Source organism: Podospora pseudopauciseta (genome assembly GCF_035222475.1).
Source record: "Podospora pseudopauciseta strain CBS 411.78 chromosome 7 map unlocalized CBS411.78m_7.2, whole genome shotgun sequence".
NCBI classification, from domain to species: domain Eukaryota; kingdom Fungi; phylum Ascomycota; class Sordariomycetes; order Sordariales; family Podosporaceae; genus Podospora; species Podospora pseudopauciseta.
Genome location: NW_026946668.1, coordinates 172,911 through 192,579, shown reverse-complemented (window position 1 = coordinate 192,579; position 19,669 = coordinate 172,911). Strand labels below are relative to the sequence as shown.

The following is a 19,669-nucleotide window of genomic DNA, read 5'->3' as shown; positions in this document are numbered from 1 at the left end:
TCTGAGGGTTTATCAGCAACCACCCATCTCTGATACGGCTGGCCGGCATCGGGAAGCTCCTGGACGCTCGGACTCTGGCTGTGAACGGCTGCTCACTCACACAGTGTACATGGCAGGGATGCTGGCCCTCGCACCGGGCAGCAGCTGCGAGTGGGCCAACTCGCCTCGCCATCGTCTCCACTCCCGCCAAAAATTGGAAAGGTTGCATCCCTGCAAGCGCAGGCCTAGAAGTATCCTGGTACCGGTGAGCCCCCCCAGCGTCAAACACCATTCCACTTCCCACTCACTCGGCCCACGCCTCCCTGGCCCCATTTGCATCCGGTCACTTTGACTTCCTTGTTAACGCTTACGATTACTCCTCCTTCACCATCGCCTCCCTCGTCCACCACAACCTCACCATCTCACCTCTCTCGCTCTCTTTTCCTCCTCTCTCTCCCCCTCCCATCTCTCCCTCCATCACGACCGCCCGCTCATGTCGCCCATACCACCTCCCCTCTCTTCAATTCCTGCACTGTAGCGAGCTGTGTCCCGACCAGAAACCATTTTCCGCCCACCGACCATTGCTCATTTCCAAGCCTGTACATTGGGCCACCTTGAGCGTCTTGGCTGGTTCGGGCCCAGCGCCATAGGTACGATCGACTTCCAGGTTGGTGGTTGTGGGTGTGTTTTCTTGGCCCACCCCCCCTGGTCACCTATCCCCCGTCCAGTCCACCCATTCCACAGCCCCGTCATTCAAAACTGGTGCAGTCCCGCTGCTCCAGTCCAACAGTCTCATTCCTCTCTCTCGCCGCAAACACCAGGCCTGTGTTTACTTTTGACAACATCCCAAGGCCTGCCGTTGCCTTCCTCTGTCCGGTGGCCTACTGACGACGATACAATACTAGTCGCCATCCTTACGAACGTGCCCCTTGCCTCCCCTGCACCAGCCATCCCCCGTTGTCACCATCTCAACTTCGACCACTGTCCTCAAGTCGAACCCACGAGGCCGAATTCAACCTTTGCCAGTACCGAGGGCTGGCATTTAAGGAGCCGGACTGCCGGAAACAGACCCAACCCCGACAGCGGCCGTGTCCCGGACAGGCATTTTGCATTCAATTTAGCATTCAGCACACGCTCTCCCATCACCTGCCAGTTGCTTGCTATACCTACCACTGCTGGCCGCCCCCCCGTGTCGACCTTCCGACCCTCCGGTCGTTTCTTGCTTTTGTCAACAGCATCCGTTTTGCAAACCTGTGACAACCCAGGCAACCCGCGATATTGCCGACACCACCGACGGTTAAACCATCCTCCTTTTTTCCCTGCACATTCCCGAGCGCCAGTTCCGTTGCTGAAATATTGCCGGAATTTCTTGCCTCCGCCGTTGGTTGTGATAAAGTGGTAAGTACTTGGGTGCCGGCGAGACAGAAATGCCGGTCGAAATCCCCCCGATCTGGTTTCGAGAACCTGAAAGAGAAAGAGTCGAGAACGCCATCGAGACCCGGACCAGCACACCATATTCTGTCCACCTTGTCGGTGCTTGGGTTCTCATAGCCTTATCTACTGGTGCTATCAGACTGGTGTGCACAGATCGCTAACCTTATTTTGACGTTAGCCTTTTACTTTTCTTGCGGGTACCAGACCATTCTCTCGGCACCAGGAGCAGGCGATTTTGCCTTTTTGTCCAGGGACTGAACGGGCTTTCAAATCGTCATCCTTGCATCGGAGCATCATAGCACACAATGCCCTATACACCACCCAGTCACAGGTCGCCGGCCACATCGGTCCCGACGTCGCCGGACGGAAGTCGTAGGCCATCATTCCATCAACAAAGTCCCAGCTCACGCCCCGTCCTCCCTCGATCGGCCTCGTATCTGATGAAGCACCGCCGTACTCCCTCAGCGTCGGCTCAGCGTTCAACAACCGAACCTACACCGGAATCGACGTCCGAAGACCTGCAGAAGTTGGTTATCAGCACCAGTGTGCGGCAATCGCCACCGCCCATCACAGGTGACCGAAGAATGCCCAACGCCGCGATAATTTCCCCACCCGACTCATCGGACGACGATATGCCACAAGCCAGAAAGATCGAAAACCTCAAGGAGCTTCAGGATGTAGCCAGTCAGATTCCTCAGCAGCGGCCCAACTCCCCATCCAAGGGCACGGTCACGGATAACCAGGCGCCCGATGCTGGCGATTTGCTTGTTCTGCCGGCGCAGGTCAACGCTCTCGCTCAAGGCATGCATCATAGCTTCAGCACAAGCTCTCTCGACGGTCTACTTGGGTCAAATCGCCGTTTCTCTCACGCAAGATCTCAGACAGAGCCGCATATTACCATTAGCAAGTCGGCCAGCAGCTCGGCAACCGGTTCTGACGAAGAATCCGACAGTGAAATGCAGCGAAAGCCGCAGATGGTTCGAAAGAAGTCGGGTGAATTGGTTCGTCCGGCCCTGCGCCCGCCATCACGCCGACGGCCGTCCAGCATGCCTGGGACGCCCACGTTTTCTAAGGCTGTCCACTTTGACTCACATCTCGAGCACGTGAGGCACTTTCTACAGGTGGATCGTCCTCTGGCCGTCAGTGCAGGATCGTCCCCGATCGATCATTACGACAGTGACACCGAGTATCCGTTTTCTGGTGACAACAGAGCGGCTGTTCGGTCACCTCCTTTCGAATGGGAAATTACCATGCCGACCTTCCCTGTGGAGACCCCGGCACGCAAGTCCCAAACTGTTAGGCTGGAGCGGGTATGGCTGTCCAAGGACCAGAAGTGTCTGATCGGCTCAGTCGCCGTCGCGAACCTTGCTTTCCAGAAGAGTGTCGTTTGCAGATTCACGCTGGACTACTGGAAGACAACATCCGAGGTCGCCGCCGAGTACATCTCGGACATCCGGCCTGTTGATACACCGTACCCTCAGGATCGCTTCAATTTTACCATCAAGCTGTCGGATCTTGCCAACTTGGAATCCAAGACCTTATACTTCTGCATCAGATTCAGCTTCAACGGGCAAGAGCACTGGGACAACAACAACGGGACCAACTTCCAGGTCGACTTCCACAAGAAGATGCTTCCTCAAAACGGCAAGCAGGGAGTCATTGGTGCCGCCTCGCGTCCGCTCAACGGGCTTCCCAAGAGCAACCGACGGCCCAGCAGTGCTTTAGCACAGAAGCCAAAGGTGAAGCTGACTGGTACAGATGAATTTGGCGACGGCACGAAGATCAATTTCGACCAGTCCATTCATGACTTTCTTGGGGAGTCGCGCACCGGTGGCCTTCGTCTTAAGGGGGTGAAGAGCGCCGCCAACCTCCCCAGTGATAATTTGCCCAGTCGTCTCGCCCCTCCTAGTGGGCAGGCATTCGCCAACCGGTACGACTTTGGCGCCTCTCTTACCCTCGCCATCCAGACGGCCAAGGACACCATGGCTTCCAAGTCTGATGGCTTATACATGAAGCCACACTGGAGAGCCGTCCCCCAGATCAATACCGCAACCACCAAGCCTGCCGACGTGAAGCCTACAGACAAGGCTGAATCGTCGGCTCGGTCTGACAAGCCCGTCAAACCCGCGGCAGTTGTCACAGCTCCCCCGGTTGTGAAGCCCGCCACTGTGCCCGGCACCGACTCCCCTGGCACAAGCATCGCATCTGCCTCGTACGAGGAGCTGGTCAACAAATACTGCTTTGTACGTGTTTCTCGATAATCGCTGGCTTTGCCTTGAGTCTACTCAGGAGAGACCGGGAGGCAAGCCTTGATCAACAATACTTCACAGCAATGGAAGCTAACTCGTTTGTATCTAGTTTGGCACGAAGCAAAGCAGCCCCTTGTACAGTCATGACCCATCGAGGCCTGGCCGCTTTGATGGTGTCGATGACGGACTCCGGTCCAACAACAGCAGCGGCACATCAAGTTACGAAGGCAGTCCAGTTCAGATGGGCAACTATCATCACTCCCACAGTGGCACTCAACACCACTCCCTGCATCCCAAGGATTCAAATCCCTACTTCCAGCAGCACCCCTCATTTGTGGCCATGGGTGCTTCGCCGGCCGAGTCTCCCACCATGGGCTTTCCGACACAGAGAACGGATAGTACCCTAACGGGCCCGGCAGCGACTGCATCGGGACAGAAGAATGATCGTCCCTCTGGGACTTTTGCCTCCTTCGCCGGTACGTCGCCGAACGAATATCCCTATCAACAACAGATGCCCGATCGCTTTCCCTTCTTCGGGGCCGAGGCTCATTCAGCGACAGCTATCAGGGGTTAATCGTGGAGTCGACGGAGCACAATAGCACGGCTCAAATGCACGCGCTCCCTCTTGAGCTGCGCACGCTCGAGGAACACGAGCTGAATGTACACGTTGTCAGGCAGAGCGGACACCGCCTGGTGAACCAACTCTTTTTTTTGCTTTTTTCTTTCTACAGCTTTTTTCCTTCTCTTTTCCTTGCACGGCGCTGTACTGCATAACTTGGCTGCTGGGCGTTCAATGGTTACAACTTTTTTCTGGAGGCATAACGATGATACGAGACTCGGGTGTACGATATAACTTGGGCGTCCACGCGGGTCTTGGGTCCTTTTCTTTCCACTTCAGCTCCGGTACATTTGTGGAAGGGTTCAAAAAAAGGCGTTTTCTATTGTCCAACTCTGCATGGTCGCTTACATTTTGGAATTTCGGAGGCTGTCAGCAACATGTTTGGCGAGGGGTGTCGACGGTTGGCTTGGCTTGAGAGGTTGATGAGTTGTCCCCTGGCGGAGGGAAACGGGCATGTGGTCAGTTCGGTCTCGACGAGGTTGATGATGTCTTGTCCCTTGACGGATAGAGCGCACACATGTCTGGTTCTCTTGGAGGGGTTGATGGTTTGTCCCTTGATGGACGGGAATACGACCTGCGCAATGTCGTACGAGCATGTTTGGGAGCAGGCAGGAGGAGGGATCTCATATAGGGAAAACTTGAGCTCGGATAGAGCCGAGGGGAAACAGAACCAAGGGCGGGCTGGCGGATATTACGTTTTGGGGCAGGCTGGACCAGGTTGAGTCTGACGGATGTTGGGGGGTGGGAGGACAATACTGGACAGTTTACAGTGCTATCACAAACCTAGAGAGCCCAGCCCACCCCGCAGCAATACAATTATCATGTATTCCCACAACAGACTGCCGTGACCGTTTCACTTCTCTATACTTTGGGACCATAGCGTAGATAGCGTGCACGACAGGATGGACGGACAGGGAAAAGGGCAAAGGGCACGATAATATGACATGCCTGAAAACTAAATGAGTGCTAGTGATGCTGCGGTGCTGTGACATGAATGACGGGGGACTCTTGAGGTTGAGGGCGGGGTCGGGTGGCGGCTGTGGTCCACCTGCTGGACTGGCGCTGATTGTTTATTATCAGCGCTAACGAGTTATCGCTTAGCGGGGTGGTTCCGGCCGACCCGATCGATTTGGATCTCGTTATCTGAAACATTGACAAGCAATTGACGTTTCCCTAGCAAGGTGCTGGCATCATCCAACAATTCTTGCTGCGCCCAAGGAAGTTGGCAAACGAGTCCTTCGACATGAGGGTGTGGCATCGGTGGCCCTGGTGCGGTGATGCGCTCTCGTGGGGGAGTTGGCCAGCTCATTGGCCTGGAGGAGGCGTGACCAGCGAACTGATTTCCGACTTGCAGCGCAGATCATCCCTCCCGACGCCAGCACGGCTGCCCCTCGGAGGGCAGACAATGAGGTGGTTCCCGACCGGCGGATAGCTTTGAGACGCTCCAAACTTCCCAGATAATTGCTGTCTCTGATGACGGATGATGGATGAACTTTACAACATGCATGAAAAACAGCTGCTTGCTGGGCGAGGGTCCTTGGCCCACTGGGGATGGAGTTCGCTGCGAATCAAATTTCGTTTCTCCAGCTTCCCCCAGTGGCTCCCCAAGTGGCTTGCAGGCCGGGGCGCGCTATCGAAAGGTGAAGTCGGCGACTGATTGGCAGCCACCATGCGGCCCGCTGGGGGAAAATTGAGACATCCGTCGACATGCGTTCGGGTTTCCACTTTCTAACCCAGGAGCCCTCACCCAGCCCAGCCAGACCAGGTGGGTTTTTCATCATGCATCCTCACCTCGATCTCTCCTGAACCTCTCTTGAACTGCGGCGCTTGCAACACCACCATGTCCCCGCGCCCTGCTCCAGACGAGTCGCCTTCACTGTTGACTCCCGCCGTAACTCACACCGCATGACGATGGACATGAGTGTGCAAGCGCTTCTCAGTCTAGCCAGGCGTGCCATAACCTTCCCCCAGATCGTGAGCACTCATCCACCTGTCTTCAACAGCCCTCAGCACCACTGACGCGTTTTGGCTTTCCGGCCCGCAGGATGAGAATGACGACCCAAGAATCGGCGCTGGCCGCAACGACACTGACGGCGGTGGCACCCTCACTGGTCAACTCATAGGTGCCGGTTCAGACGAGGCGCAATCGGCCTCCCTCAAGTCGTTGGGGTCCACCTTTGCGCCCGTTCTCATCTACTCGGCCATCTGTTTCGCCATATTTTTCGTCTTCCGTCGGAAATGCCCACGGGTTTATGCGCCGAGGACCATTCCGTCCCTGCGATCACCAGAGTAAGGGCTCTGTCCCACGGCAGCTTGTCGTCGGTCTGGCTAATGAGACACCTGCAGGCACCCGACTCCCCCGCTTCCTGATGGCTGGTTCGACTGGATCAGACCCTTCTTCGCCATTGATGACCGGTACATCATCAACAACTGCTCCGTCGACGGCTTCTTCTTTCTCCGCTTCCTTCGTGTTCTCTCCGTCATCTGTCTCGTTGGCGGCTGCGTTTCGTGGCCCATCCTGCTCCCCATCCACAGCACCGGGACTTTTGGCCAGTCTCAGCTTGACAAACTTACCATCGGTAACGTGATTATCGCCAACAAATTCTACGCCCATGTCGCCGTTGCTTGGTGCTTCTTCGGTGCGTGAGCCAGCCGTGAGGCTTGTTTATCCCCTCTTGTGTTCCCGTGGTGCTGATCTGTGTGTCAGGATTTGTGCTGTTTATGGTGGTCCGGGAGTGTGTATACTACATCAACGTTCGACAAGCCTATCTTCTCTCGCCTAACTACTCCAAACGTCTTTCGTCGCGGACCGTCCTGTTCACGTGCATACCGAAGCCATACCTCGAAGAGGCCAAGCTGCGCAAGCTCTTTGGTGACTCAGCAAGGAACATATGGATCCCTCGCAATATTGGCGCCTTGCGTGCCAAGATCTCAGATCGAGAGGATTCCGCAGAACTGCTCGAGGAGGCCGAGATCCGCCTCATTCGGATGGCGAACCGCTCGCGAAGGAAGTTTTGGAAGGCCCAGGGCGGCGTTTCGCAAGGGCACACAGCAGGGCAGACTTCGTTGGCAAAGACATTGACACCAGCTTCGTTCACGACGTCAGGGGACTCGCCATCCCAGAAGGATGCTGAAAAGGGAGGGCCGCTCGACTCCACGATACAGTTTGCTGAGCATCAACTCTCGGTACTAGACAGCCCCACCTTCGACAAACCTGTTGACCCCGAGTACACCCACCCTTACGGCCTGGATCCGTCACTACCGGACGTGAGAGGCTCGGTGGCTTCTCTCTGGATCCCGGCAAAGGATCGACCAACTCACCGGCCGCTTCGGAATTTCTTCCGCAGTGTCGACACCATCCGATGGACAAGGGCGCGGCTAAAATTGATCAACAAGGACATTTGGAAACTGAGGCGGGCGTACCGTGGGGGCGACGGAGAGCCGCTGAACTCGGCATTTATCGAGTTCGACTCGCAGGCCAGCGCGCAGGTGGCCTTTCAGATTCTGGCGCACCACCAGCCGTTGCACATGTCGCCGCGTTATATTGGACTTCAGCCAGACGAGGTCATATGGAGCTCGTTGCGTATCCGGTGGTGGGAGCACATCATGCGACGCTTCTTTATGAAAGGCGTCATTGCTTTTGCTATCATCTTTTGGTCCATCCCCTCCCTTCTCGTCGGCACCATCTCGCAAATCGAGTTTCTCAGCAAGGAAGTCTTCTTTCTCAAGTGGCTGGTGCACCTCCCTTCGGTCATCTTGGGTGTGATACAAGGTTTGCTTCCAGCGCTCGCACTGTCGTGGCTAATGGCTGCCGTGCCATGGATGCTCAGGAGCTGTGCGCGTGTTGCGGGAGTGCCCTCTCATGGGTTAGTCGAGCTCTACGTCCAGAACGCCTACTTCTTCTTCCAGGTAGTGCAGGTTTTCCTCATTACCACACTCTCGTCGGCCATTTCGGCTGCCTTTTCCCAAGTTCTACAAGAACCCTTCAAGGCTAAGGATCTCCTGGCTGCTAACCTCCCCAAGGCGTCCAACTTCTACCTCTCGTATATCTTGGTCATTTGCTTGGGTGCAGGCTCTTCGAGACTGCTCAACCTTGGTGACCTGATTCTGCATCAAGTCATTGCCAAGTTCACCGTCAAGCCACGAAGGCAGTACCACAGATGGCGCAGACTCAACCGGGTGTACTGGGGAGCGGAATTTCCGCGCTTCACAAACCTGGGTGTAATCGGTAAGTGACCTCATGGCTTTACATGGCTGTGCACCGCTAACAACCATGACTTGTTACAGCTCTCAGCTACACCTGTATTGCTCCCCTCGTTCTCATCTTCGCGGGTTTCGGCATGATGTTTGTCAGCTACGTCTACCGCTACATGATCATCTTCGTGTTTGACTCTCATCACGACACCAAAGGTCTCTTTTATCCACGCGCCTTGATGCACTTGCTTGCAGGGTTGTATGTGGCTGAGATCTGTCTGATTGGCCTCTTTGCTCTCAAAGTAGCGACAGGACCCATGATGCTGATGCTCGTGTTTCTCATCTTTACCGGTCTTGTGCACCTTTCGCTGAGCTCGGCTCTCACGCCGCTCCTGTACAACCTACCCAGAACGCTCGCCCTGGAGAAGGACACTGGCGAGCAAATAGCACGAGATGAGATTCCTGACGAGTCCACTGGTGGCGGTGGATCACAGCAGCAGCACCAACAACCGGCAGGCCTCGCCTCGGACTATTACAACATGGATGAAGATTTTGGCGACGATGCAAACCTCGCGCCAAACCACGACCTGGACACAGATGTGCAACTTCGTGGCCTGGAGGGCAGCAGCAGCCTCAAATACATGATTCAAGAGTTCGTCACCTCGGCAATCAAGGGCAAGTTCGGCAAAAATGCCACCACAAAGGAATCCGGACTGACTCGCATTCTGACCTATATCAAAATCATGATCACGCCAGATCCAAATAAGACGCCCAATTTCATCATGACCTTCTTCCACCCCGAAGTCTATCAAGATTTCCGAAAGCTCCAGCCAACCATCAACCCCGAACCCTGCGACTATGAACTGCCAGAAGATTATACCCACAAAGCGTACTGGCCACCAGAGATGTGGCAGCCAGCACCGAAGTTGTGGATTCCCAAGGACGATGCTAGAGTCAGCCGGCAAGAGGTGGCGCACACCAAGGATTCCATCTTTATATCTGACCAAGGTTGTTGGCTGAACGAGAAGGGGAGGATAGAGTGTGACTTTGAACGGTCGCCTTTGCATGAACCGAGGATACTCTATTAATACTTAATACTTCACAATGAAATACCAAACCACATCTGTGGATGGCCATGTGCCTTCTTGCCAGGTCCTGCGTCTGCCTCATGGGGAGGGGCGTATTCGCTTACGTCATTTACTCTGTGATCTAGGCGGTGTGTTTGATGAGACACTCCTTGTCAATGATGCCATGTCCCATGCAGCCAACTAGATAGCTCACGAAATCGCCAACAGTGCAGCCGTTGGTTGTCGGCAACCTCGGAATTGCTTACATCGGATATCGCCCAAAGTTTGTTCACTGTCCGCAAGCCCGCCAGCAATCACATCAGAAGAACACTGCAGCGGAACATCGTGCTGATTCTTTTGTCACTTGTTTTCCCACAGTGATGTGATTCCAACCATTACAAATTGTGCCATTCCCGTCGCCAACCCAACACGTCGTTCTGCTTCCAACCTCTCCGGCAGTCTTGTTCTCTAAAAGTTCCAGCCCAAGACCGTCACCATGTCTCATCATCTCGCCATCCTTCAGGCTTTGCTGCTGTCACTTTCTGCCCTGGCAATGGCTTCACTGACGCAAAACAGCCACGGCAGTCACGCTCCAGGCCCACGCAAAAAGTCGATTAATGACCGGTCCGCCGCCGAGCTGATCGAAGCATTAAACCTGATTCCCAATGTAGAGCAAGGCTTCTTTGTTGAGACGTTCCGCGATGAATTCACGTCAGGCGCGGCCACCAACCGGTCGGCCAGCACTGCCATCTACTACCTCCTTGAGGGCAAGGTGGGTTGGTCGGCATGGCATAAGGTCGATGCGGCAGAAGTATGGCATTACTATGCCGGCGCGCCTCTGACCTTGTCACTGTCAACAAACGATGGCGTGGGGACTAGGAATGTCGTGCTTGGCCGGGAGATTTTCAACGGGGAAAAGCCTCAGGTGGTGGTGCAAAGAGGCGAGTGGCAGAGGGCCAGAAGTACAGGCAAATGGACCTTGGTTGGGACAACAGGTAAGTCCGGCCATGTTTTCTTGACCTCAGGACCATTTGGAGGCTCTGGTGCAAAACAGAGTTACTGACTTGTGCCTGATAGTCGCGCCTGGTTTTGTGGAGAGTGGATTTGAGCTTGCGCCGCCTGGTTGGATGCCGACGTAAAAGGACACAGAGGAAAGCTGAGGGGAGAATGCCTGTTGCACCGCAGTTGATAGGATTTAGACTTCATCGTACCAGTAATTGACTGTGCTATGTGCCAAAAATATCACCAGTCCTGTGCACGAGAGTACCTTGGTCATTTTTGTGGATGTTTCCGTTCCCCGCAAAGAAGCATTCACACTGCTAATCCGAACGATGCCGTCTATCCGTTAATGTAAGCCTCTGTGCTTGGCTTGTGGCACCCAAAACATGGGAACAAGGGATGGTGTTTTACACAGCCAACATTTTACGATTGGGTAAGGGTTCGTAGTTTTGAACAGGCTGTGCCACACAACCTCCCAGAGAGCGCCGCAGACAAGCGCACTTTGTGCAACCTGTTTTAGCACATGAAATCCCAATGGTAATCGTCGCTTGACTCGAAGCCATTTTTGGATGGTGGGCCACACGCAAGGCCAACAACGACAAAAACACCATGTTCATTATTGAGGCACAATATCTGTGCTTAGAGTAGGTACCTGAAAGACAAAACCTAAATACTGAGAAAAGACCAATACTTAAATCCAAACCCATTCCCAATCTACTTTGCATTTTGTTTTTTATCATCCATCCTCTTCCAAGTTGTCTTTTCTCTAAATCCTTCTCTTGCCTTTGGAGAGCTTCCTCGTCTTACCCTACCGGACATACCTTGCTACCTTGGTGTATCCCCAGCTGCGTTTCGCATACATCCAACATCAACACCCAACTACAATCTTGCCGCTACAATCATCATGGCTGAAGTCGCTGGCCTCGTCTCCACCATTTTTACCATTATAGCCTTTGCAAAGGATGTTACGCTTGCAACGAAATTCTACATCGATGCAGCCAACGGCGACTGTCCCAAAGACATCAAGCTTCTCGTGGTGGAGTCAGCAAGTCTGCAGTCAACATTTGAGTCGATCGATTTCATCTTCAAAAACAATGTCCAGCCGGGCCAAAAGATCGAAGACAGCCCCGAAAACAGGCGGATTGCTAACCAGATCTTGAAGCCCTGTGGAATCTGCAAGGAAACGCTGGAGGAATTGCAAGGCATGATCAAGAAGCTGAAGATCGATCGTGACCCCAGAGATAGGACCACCCGCGACAAACTCAGGAACACATGGGAGGCAGCAAAATGGCCGTTCAAAAAAGAATCGTTTGATGCTGCCATGGACAAACTGCATCATTGCCGGACTTCTATCATCAGCGGCCTGACCACCGAGCTTACAACGACCGTGAAAGAGATCCAAACCAATGTCCGTGTTATCAAGGATGATGTCAAAGAGGTCAAGGGGGCTGTTCACGCCATGGACGACAAATTGGACCGCGAGGCCATTGCAAAGTGGCTAAGCAAAACCAATCCCTCCGACAATCACGACAAGGCTTCCCAGTTCCGAGAGGCTAACACCTGCCGGTGGCTACCCAACTCCAGTCAGTGGAAGGCCTGGTTGGCCGAGGATTTCAAGTCAAGGCTTCTCTGGATTCATGGAGTTCCTGGCGTGGGAAAAACCGTCCTGTCATCATACATTGTGGAGCAGTACAAAGGTTTTAAGCAGCCCTATGCCTTCTACTATTGTTCCAGCACAGATGAGAAGGGGGAGAAGTGGGAGAGAGATGAAACTGCCCACTGCCTTGGCTGGATTCTTGCACGTCTCTGTTTACAGATCAAGTCAGTTCCTGCTTTTCTGAAGCCCCTCAAGGATAGAGGAATGTACCCAACCGTGGAAGATCTTCTCAAGGGCATTGAGGCAGTCCTGTCCTTCTTGAATGGAAGGAGGGCATATGTTGTCATCGACGCTCTGGACGAAAGCAGGACTTCAAATCTGGTAAAGGCAGTGGCTACCCTCGCCACTGACACGAAGTACAAGAATCTCTTTCTAGCTGTCACCAGTCGCAGGCAAGCCGATGTTCAGAAAGCCTTGGAGAGGATTTCTATTCCAGTGTCTCTGGACAAGAACAAGGACGTTGACGATGATATCAAAGCCTGGGTGACTGCACAACTCCAAAAGGATGAGTTTGAGGACTGGGAAGAAGTGCCCAAACTGAAGGAATATGTTGCCTTCTCGCTCCCATCCAAGGCCAGAGGAATGTTCAGGTACGCTTCCTGGCAACTGGAGGTCTTGAAGAATGCCAAAGATCCCCGCGCAAAACTGAACGCCACCCAAGACCGACCTGAAAGTCTTGATGGCACATGGGAGACCATTCTTGCCAATATTCCTGACAAACACCGCGACAATGTGATCAAGGCTTTTGCCTTGATTCTCGACTCTGGCTGGCGATATGGACTTGCTACCAACTTGCTCATCGAGTCCGTGAAGCAAAGCGATATAAGAGGGGGCATTCCTTTTAGTCTTCGGGCTTTCACTCAAGCCTGCGGCCCACTTATTCAGGTTGTCAGAAAGGTGTCTGCAGATGGAAAGATCCTGGTGGATGAGACCGTGGGGTTTGCGCATCACACAGTCCGTGACTACCTCAACTCCGAGAAGCTCAAGAACCACAAGACTCTCAAGGACTTTTATCTCAACGAACCGGATTCACGCCGAATCCCACTCACGCTTTCGACATATCTCGCTGTGACCAAGACATTCTCTGGTACCTACAATCCTGATAATGTACCCGTCGACGAGAGGATGGACGCGAAAGACTTCAAAATACATGCGATGCGGCAAGTTCGGAGTTTGCTGTATCACCCGACCATCACCCGCCATATCATTCCTGACGACAAGCTCCGGTCTCTCACATTCGAGGTACTCAATCCACAGGCAAAGTGGTTCAACGGACTGAGTATATGTACGCAGGAGTCCGGTGGCGACAGTGGTGTCAGGGACATGCTGGAGTGGCTCGTCAAGTATGATAGTAAAGCTGGTGCCTTCGAGCAGCTGGTCGGCCGTCTTGCCCTTGTCTGTTCTCTCAAGAATCCCAAGCTTGTCACCGAGTTTCTCAAAGCTCACCTCAAGACTTCAGAAGAACACAGGAAGCTTTTCACCACCCCACTCAGTGTCACTCTCCCAGTGAAGTGGTCCGAGTATAAGAAGGCAGGAAAGATGGACCCCCAGCCAACCTTACTTTCCAATATCATCGAACTGTACTTTGAAGGAGCGAGAAGGGGCTATGCCCTGAAAGCACAGGTGCAGATGCTCCTCACTGTATTTGGGTCTTATCTGCCCCCGGCAGCGACTGATATCTATACCTATCTTGCCTTTCACGACCACTCCCTCTGCGCCTCATTTGGCGGATGCAGTATTCAAAAGGCCCTTGCGGCAAAGGCAGGGAAGCCCGAGGATTCGTATTCTTTCACCCCCTTGCAGGCAGCAACGCACTCTCTCGACATACATGCCGTGCACGCCATCCTTTCCCAGCCGGGCATAGACGTTAACCAGCTCGGTGACCCATCCGCCCCCCAACCCCCCGTCAAGCTTCCGAGGCAATTCGCATCTAGCGTCGTAATCGTCCCTGGCAGCTTCTCTCTCGATGGCCAGATGTCACCCTTGTGTATCCTCCAAAATGGAATGCAACACTTTCAGACTGTGAACAGAGGGTCTTTTGGGAGTGACGCCCTCAAGGCCAAGGCAGCTATTCAGATGGAGCTGGAGAAGAGAGGTGGAAAGAGTATTGATAAAAGTGCTGGTAAAGCTCCTAATCCTGCAGCAAGACCTCAGGGTGGTTCCCAGACAGCAAAACAGCAGACAGGCGGCATATTTACTTCTCCCCAGAGACCAGGGCAGCACCAGAAATCTCAGAGTCCGCAGGGCCAAACAGGAGGCCAAATGCAGCAGACGCAGATTCAGAAGAGTGGTAGTCAGGCAACTGCCCAAAGGCCTGCACAGGCAAAGGTGCATGGCAAGGCTGTGGTTAATCCTGCGGTTGCCCCTCAGAGCAAGGTCTCAACCAGCCGGGGCTGAATACCTAGGTAGGTATTTCGCTCCGGTATATGATTTCTTTTCTCACGCCTACGCAATGCATGTACAGAGTTTGAAGTTGGTCTTCTGCACTAGTTGTTACAATATAGATTCATTTGGCTTCCCCTTAAGATGCATGCTCTTTTCTCTTCAAACACGTTTATGACTTTGCTCAGCTACCTACTCGGGAGTTGCTGAGCAACTATGAAGGGCTCACGGCGTAAGTTATCCGGTCATTTATATACGACACTAAATGGTCGAATGTTGAAGAGCAAAATGACCGAGTACGAGTCTGAAGACTTGTCTGATCCGGGTTTGGCACACTTTTCATGAACCGCGACCTCCGTGGATTCTTTTAAGTTGCCGATAACCACGCCCGATGCCAATCAAAACCTGGGGTGTGTGACATTGAACCCGGCACACGGGTACAGATGGAGCAGAGTCCTCCGAGGGTTTCCGGACATTCCTCCTGGCATCTTTTTTCCACCAAGGTGATCTTCCGTTGTTGTGGGTCGGAACCCAGGTGCAGCTGTCGAGGTTGCATCCGTCTGGAATATTGCCGGCACATTACCCTCACGACCTCTGGGCGAAACCTTGGAGCAGCTGAAGCGAAGTGGAGGAGGGCATGTGACGCATTGGGGCTCATAAACACAATCAATATATAACAGAAAATTGATTGCCAGTTTAGACAGGTACGTTTTCTTCTGTTAGAGCCAGGCCCACTACAAACACCATTGGACCATCAGCTAACATGAAATCGGTTCTTGTGGCCCTCGCCACGGCTACTGCTGTCTCTGCCCACGGCTGGGTTGACAATATCACCATTAGCGGGCAGCTCTACCAGGTACCTCTTCACTCCCTTGACCATGAAGACTTGGTGCTGACGGCAATTTCTGCCAAAGCTCTACCAGCCTTATCAAGACCCATACATGGGAGAGTGGGCACCCAAGCGCATCAGCCGCAAGATCATCACCAACGGACCCGTGGAGGATGTCACTTCGATTGACCTGCAATGCGGAGGCTCCACCATTGAAGGCCAAATCGGATCGGAACCTGCTCCTCTCCATGCCAAAGCAGTGGCCGGCTCTGAGGTCTCGCTGCGTTGGACTCACTGGCCTGATTCTCACATGGGTCCGGTCTTAACTTACAGTAGGTCAACTAACACACAATCAGGTCATCAAACCCTGGAATTTGATCTAGCTAACCTTGCCGACAGTGGCCCGATGCCCAGATTCGGGATGTGACAAGTTTCTTCCAGGTGACGAGCCGATTTGGTTCAAGATTCACCATGAGGGCAGACATACCTTTGACAAGACCTGGCCGGATGATATTTGGGCCACGGTAAGTATAGCCCAGCACCACATATCTTCCATTTTGTCACTTCTAACACTTGAACAGACCCCTTTCATGAAGTTTGACAACGAACCTTATCGATACACAATTCCAGAGTGTCTGAAGCCGGGATTTTATCTCGTTCGCCACGAGATCATCGCCCTTCACTCAGCGTGGGCGGCGAAGGGAGCACAGTTCTACCCGTCTTGCCACCAATTGGAGGTGTCCGGTTCGGGATCGGTAGTCCCTTCTACATCAAATGCCGAGCTAGTAGGATTCCCTGGTGCCTATGACGCGGAGGACCCTTCCATTCTGTTCCAAGTTTGGGCTCGTAAGTGCCACTGCCATGCTTATGGGTCTTGAACAACGATTTAACTGTCTCAATATCAGCTGGACCATACAACATTCCCGGCCCCGCCGTCTTCGGGTGTCCTGCACAGTAAATATGGAAGGATTGGTAGAAACAAGAAGCTGATGCTACACATATTGGTCTCAGGCAAGTTTACGCCTCTTAGGGTCGGGCTTGTAAGTAAAGTCCCATGACAGCCTGGCTAGATAATGCGCATCATGCGGCATTTTCCGTCTTGCTCAAAGCCGATCCAGGTACCTCACTATCTTATCTCGGCAGGAATTTATCATGATGATTAATTACATGCCTTCCTCTTTCCCACCTTATAGAGATCCGGATGTATAGCACCACTTTTCTTGATCAAAAACTTAACAGTGGCGTGTGGTTGCCATGGTGCTTCGATGATTGAAGAAACAAGTCACCCTTGGGCTGGATCATGTAACAGGTTTTGCTCGAGAATATGAAGCCCGTGGATGGGAATGATCAACTCAAGGCTGACCGCTTTTTCCGAAAAAAAGAAAAAGAAAAAAGAAAATAACCTCTGAGGGCTCAGGGGTGGTGCCCATTTGCCACGTCAAAAAGCCTTATCTGTACAATGCACCTCTTTGGAACCGTGACGCGTCTCCCAACCCAATAAGAAAATCGAGAGAGGGGCTGCGCAATAGCCAAGACCCTCGATTAACTTCTTACAGCGGGATGTCCCAATCTTACTACAATCTCGCCATTTTGCTGCGGGGTGTGCAAAGCAGGTTCTTATGCTCCAAGACAGACATTTGAACTATGAAACACGTCATCTGCAAAGACAATACCTATCAGATTCAGCATCTAAATCAAGTGTGCTTCCCAGGATGTATAGGATGCGTTTTCACATAAGACAGCGCGACATCCCAAATCCGCCGGACATCAAAACCAATCTGAGAAAATCTTCACTCTTTAATTACAACCCAGCAGCCAAACTCCCTCGACTACCCGAGTTTGCCGGTACGTATTTCCCTGCCTTCATCTCGGGTGGGATTGCCTGACCTTATGTAGTGGTGTTTTTTGCCAATCAGCGTCTGAGACAATACTTTCGAAAGTCATTCACACACCATGGCTCCAACCTCACGCAGAATGGATCAAACTCCATCTTTCCTAATTGCGGACACATGTGTAATCATGGCGACGGATGCCACCAAGTTACAGAGACTATGGTACAATGTTCACTCTGCGACGCTGCAATTTCGAGTTTCATATCTGGTTTGACGGGGTATCTTGTCACTCTTGGTGTGGCTTTGGGTGGGGTTGCTTATGCAAGGTACTGGGGAGAAGAGAGAATCTGATATACCTGACGAATAGCCAGTTGGCTCGGCGCCACATTCATTCTTCGAACAACGTCTGGTACTATGTTACTCGGTCCGGTTTGGAGGTTATATTTGACTTTTGTTCGGTTTCCTCTTGAGATCATTGGTAGTTCTCTCACAATACATCATCACTGATATCTACACTTCCTCCGTATTGTGTTCATAAAACGAGCGCTGCAATGCTACGATGCCTGACAGGGGAGGTTGGAATAAGGTTTTGATATGGAAGACTGAACATGTGATGCACTTGCAGCTGGCAGTAGATATTCAGTCGCTTTGAAACGTCATCCAGAAGATTGGCTCACATGAATTTCTGAATGTGAAACACAGCGTGAGCGCTAGGCTAGGGTAATTTTGGCGTGCACTTGACCCAGTCAGATGTTACCCCAGACACACGGTGCTTGATGTGGGTGACTGGGGCACGTGCATCTCACTCAGATCCCAAAGCATGAACTCGGTGAACGATAAAATCACATCGCAATCCTTTGAAAGACTCGGACTTGTTTTCATCCTTCTGCTGGTAGATTTCCGAACCGATTCATTGCCATCTTCCGTGTCAGGCATCCAGACATCCACCCCAGCACCTCCCAAACCTCACCTTCCATTCTCCAAGCGGCCCACATCAAGCAACCACCACTCAACGCCAAAATGTCGCTTGCCTTCAAAGTCATCACATCCTTCTCCTCGATATTCACCGCGACCTACAGCACGATCGAGTCCCTCATATCTTCCCCTAACCAGGAAACCAACCCCCAACAAAACCACGCCTTTCAAGCTCCTTCCCCCACCGACAAACGAAGCCCCTGCCCCATGGTAAACGCCCTCGCAAACCACGCTTACCTGCCCCGCGATGGGTCCAACGTCTCCCTCCTCAAACTCATCCAAGCCGCCAAAGAAGGCATCAATCTCGCACCAGACGCCACCCTCATCGTCGGGCTCAAAGCCCTTCAGACCTCAACCACCGGCAGCTGGCTTACCTTCAACCTGGACGACCTGAACAAACACGGTGGTAAGTATCACCAAAGCACCTCACACTCCCCCTGTCATCACCATGAGTAAGCACGCTGACACATACCCCTCTACCTGGGCAGTCATCGAAGACGACGCCTCCCTCAGCAGAAAAGACGTCTTCTTTGGCGATAACCACTCCTTCTCCCCCGAGACTTGGGAAACAGTCTTTAAACACTTCCGAGGACTGGAGAAAATCCCCCTTGAAGTTGCCGCAAAGGCCAGAAAGGAACGAGTGGAGGGTGCAAGGGCTTCCAACCCGGAGTTTAACCTGACTGATGATCAGAACAGGTTCTCCATTCTGGAGACCTGTCTGTATCTCATGGTCTTTGGGGAGGGAACGCAGGGGAATGCACGCACTGACTGGGTCAAGGTGTTGTTTGGTATGTTTCCTCGTTTTGTCATGTCGGCAAGGAGATGATGACTGTGTTTTGCTGACATGGAGTGACAGAAGAGGAGAGGTTGCCGTTTCAGGAGGGGTTCAAGCGGTCGTCTTCAATGCTGACGCTTGGCCAGATTTTGGAGTTGCACAAGAAGGTGGAGGCGGTTGGAGGCACTGGGCTCGCGATCAAGTGGCGGAAGGAGGGGAGGGAATACAAGTAGCAACCCATAGGTATTTTGGCATCAATTCTAATTACTTCAACTTTTTGCGGTTAGTCCCACCAATCTGGAATTCCTCAAAACTAATATCCGGCCGTGAGATGAGATGAGGTACCTGAATTAGATTGTCAACATGATGTGAATGTCTCACCTTGAGCCTCGCCCACAATCCACAACACGAGCTGAGGACATGAATGTTGAATGGACGGACAAGTTCAACGCATCTTTTCAAGGATGAGCGAAAGTAGATCTCTTTGGTCAGATGGTTTAGGACAGACTCGTCATATCATTATCCCGAAAGCAAGTAAACGCTGTCGTGTGTGGCGTCGACTGTCTCTCGATGGAATATCTCTAATGTAAGAGGCGGCAAAAGAATGGCTTTCTCACTTCACTTACACCTCTTCTTTCATAACTTCCTAGATTTTTCCTGTCCTTTGGTGTTCTTTTG

General features: G+C 52.7%; 6 protein-coding genes across 6 annotated transcripts; all 6 read left to right on the top strand.

The window, feature by feature from the left end:
* The first annotated feature begins 741 nt into the window (after window positions 1–741).
* On the top strand, window positions 742–5,234 carry QC763_704990 (uncharacterized protein). The gene is made up of 2 exons (XM_062915506.1): window positions 742–3,656; window positions 3,772–5,234. Exons 1-2 carry the CDS (start codon window positions 1,719–1,721, stop codon window positions 4,234–4,236), a joined length of 2,403 nt encoding a protein of 800 aa, XP_062761091.1. The 5' UTR covers window positions 742–1,718; the 3' UTR covers window positions 4,237–5,234.
* A 744-nt stretch (window positions 5,235–5,978) lies between these two features.
* Window positions 5,979–9,633, top strand: QC763_705000 (uncharacterized protein). The gene is made up of 5 exons (XM_062915507.1): window positions 5,979–6,255; window positions 6,326–6,570; window positions 6,628–6,920; window positions 6,989–8,509; window positions 8,569–9,633. The coding sequence occupies exons 1-5, from the start codon at window positions 6,187–6,189 to the stop codon at window positions 9,561–9,563; spliced, it is 3,123 nt and encodes a 1,040-aa protein (XP_062761090.1). The 5' UTR covers window positions 5,979–6,186; the 3' UTR covers window positions 9,564–9,633.
* A 246-nt stretch (window positions 9,634–9,879) lies between these two features.
* On the top strand, window positions 9,880–10,798 carry QC763_705010 (uncharacterized protein). Its single transcript, XM_062915508.1, has 2 exons — window positions 9,880–10,537; window positions 10,620–10,798. Exons 1-2 carry the CDS (start codon window positions 10,039–10,041, stop codon window positions 10,679–10,681), a joined length of 561 nt encoding a protein of 186 aa, XP_062761089.1. The 5' UTR covers window positions 9,880–10,038; the 3' UTR covers window positions 10,682–10,798.
* A 647-nt stretch (window positions 10,799–11,445) lies between these two features.
* Window positions 11,446–14,595, top strand: QC763_705020 (uncharacterized protein; the record flags this gene model as incomplete). Its single annotated transcript, XM_062915509.1, has 1 exon — window positions 11,446–14,595. The coding sequence occupies one exon, from the start codon at window positions 11,446–11,448 to the stop codon at window positions 14,593–14,595; it is 3,150 nt and encodes a 1,049-aa protein (XP_062761088.1).
* A 232-nt stretch (window positions 14,596–14,827) lies between these two features.
* Window positions 14,828–16,857, top strand: QC763_0113220 (uncharacterized protein). The gene is made up of 5 exons (XM_062906507.1): window positions 14,828–15,436; window positions 15,495–15,741; window positions 15,809–15,933; window positions 15,991–16,255; window positions 16,315–16,857. The coding sequence occupies exons 1-5, from the start codon at window positions 15,344–15,346 to the stop codon at window positions 16,365–16,367; spliced, it is 783 nt and encodes a 260-aa protein (XP_062761087.1). The 5' UTR covers window positions 14,828–15,343; the 3' UTR covers window positions 16,368–16,857.
* Window positions 16,858–18,074: 1,217 nt separating this feature from the next.
* Window positions 18,075–19,271, top strand: QC763_0113210 (uncharacterized protein). The gene is made up of 3 exons (XM_062906506.1): window positions 18,075–18,622; window positions 18,705–19,004; window positions 19,073–19,271. Exons 1-3 carry the CDS (start codon window positions 18,262–18,264, stop codon window positions 19,222–19,224), a joined length of 813 nt encoding a protein of 270 aa, XP_062761086.1. The 5' UTR covers window positions 18,075–18,261; the 3' UTR covers window positions 19,225–19,271.
* Window positions 19,272–19,669: the final 398 nt, after the last annotated feature.

What these genes read in the sequence shown, in the direction of transcription:
- QC763_0113220 (XM_062906507.1), top strand. Translation starts at nt 15,344, where the DNA reads ATGAAATCGGTTCTTGTGGCCCTCGCCACGGCTACTGCTGTCTCTGCC. An exon ending in TTAGCGGGCAGCTCTACCAG is followed by an intron (nt 15,437 to 15,494) that starts GTACCTCTTCAC and finishes TTTCTGCCAAAG; the next exon opens with CTCTACCAGCCTTATCAAGA. An exon ending in TCTGTTCCAAGTTTGGGCTC is followed by an intron (nt 16,256 to 16,314) that starts GTAAGTGCCACT and finishes TCTCAATATCAG; the next exon opens with CTGGACCATACAACATTCCC.
- QC763_705010 (XM_062915508.1), top strand. Translation starts at nt 10,039, where the DNA reads ATGTCTCATCATCTCGCCATCCTTCAGGCTTTGCTGCTGTCACTTTCT. An exon ending in GACCTTGGTTGGGACAACAG is followed by an intron (nt 10,538 to 10,619) that starts GTAAGTCCGGCC and finishes TGTGCCTGATAG; the next exon opens with TCGCGCCTGGTTTTGTGGAG.
- QC763_0113210 (XM_062906506.1), top strand. Translation starts at nt 18,262, where the DNA reads ATGTCGCTTGCCTTCAAAGTCATCACATCCTTCTCCTCGATATTCACC. An exon ending in CGACCTGAACAAACACGGTG is followed by an intron (nt 18,623 to 18,704) that starts GTAAGTATCACC and finishes CTACCTGGGCAG; the next exon opens with TCATCGAAGACGACGCCTCC. An exon ending in CTGGGTCAAGGTGTTGTTTG is followed by an intron (nt 19,005 to 19,072) that starts GTATGTTTCCTC and finishes ATGGAGTGACAG; the next exon opens with AAGAGGAGAGGTTGCCGTTT.
- QC763_704990 (XM_062915506.1), top strand. Translation starts at nt 1,719, where the DNA reads ATGCCCTATACACCACCCAGTCACAGGTCGCCGGCCACATCGGTCCCG. An exon ending in TGGTCAACAAATACTGCTTT is followed by an intron (nt 3,657 to 3,771) that starts GTACGTGTTTCT and finishes GTTTGTATCTAG; the next exon opens with TTTGGCACGAAGCAAAGCAG.
- QC763_705000 (XM_062915507.1), top strand. Translation starts at nt 6,187, where the DNA reads ATGACGATGGACATGAGTGTGCAAGCGCTTCTCAGTCTAGCCAGGCGT. An exon ending in CCGTCCCTGCGATCACCAGA is followed by an intron (nt 6,571 to 6,627) that starts GTAAGGGCTCTG and finishes AGACACCTGCAG; the next exon opens with GCACCCGACTCCCCCGCTTC. An exon ending in CGTTGCTTGGTGCTTCTTCG is followed by an intron (nt 6,921 to 6,988) that starts GTGCGTGAGCCA and finishes TCTGTGTGTCAG; the next exon opens with GATTTGTGCTGTTTATGGTG.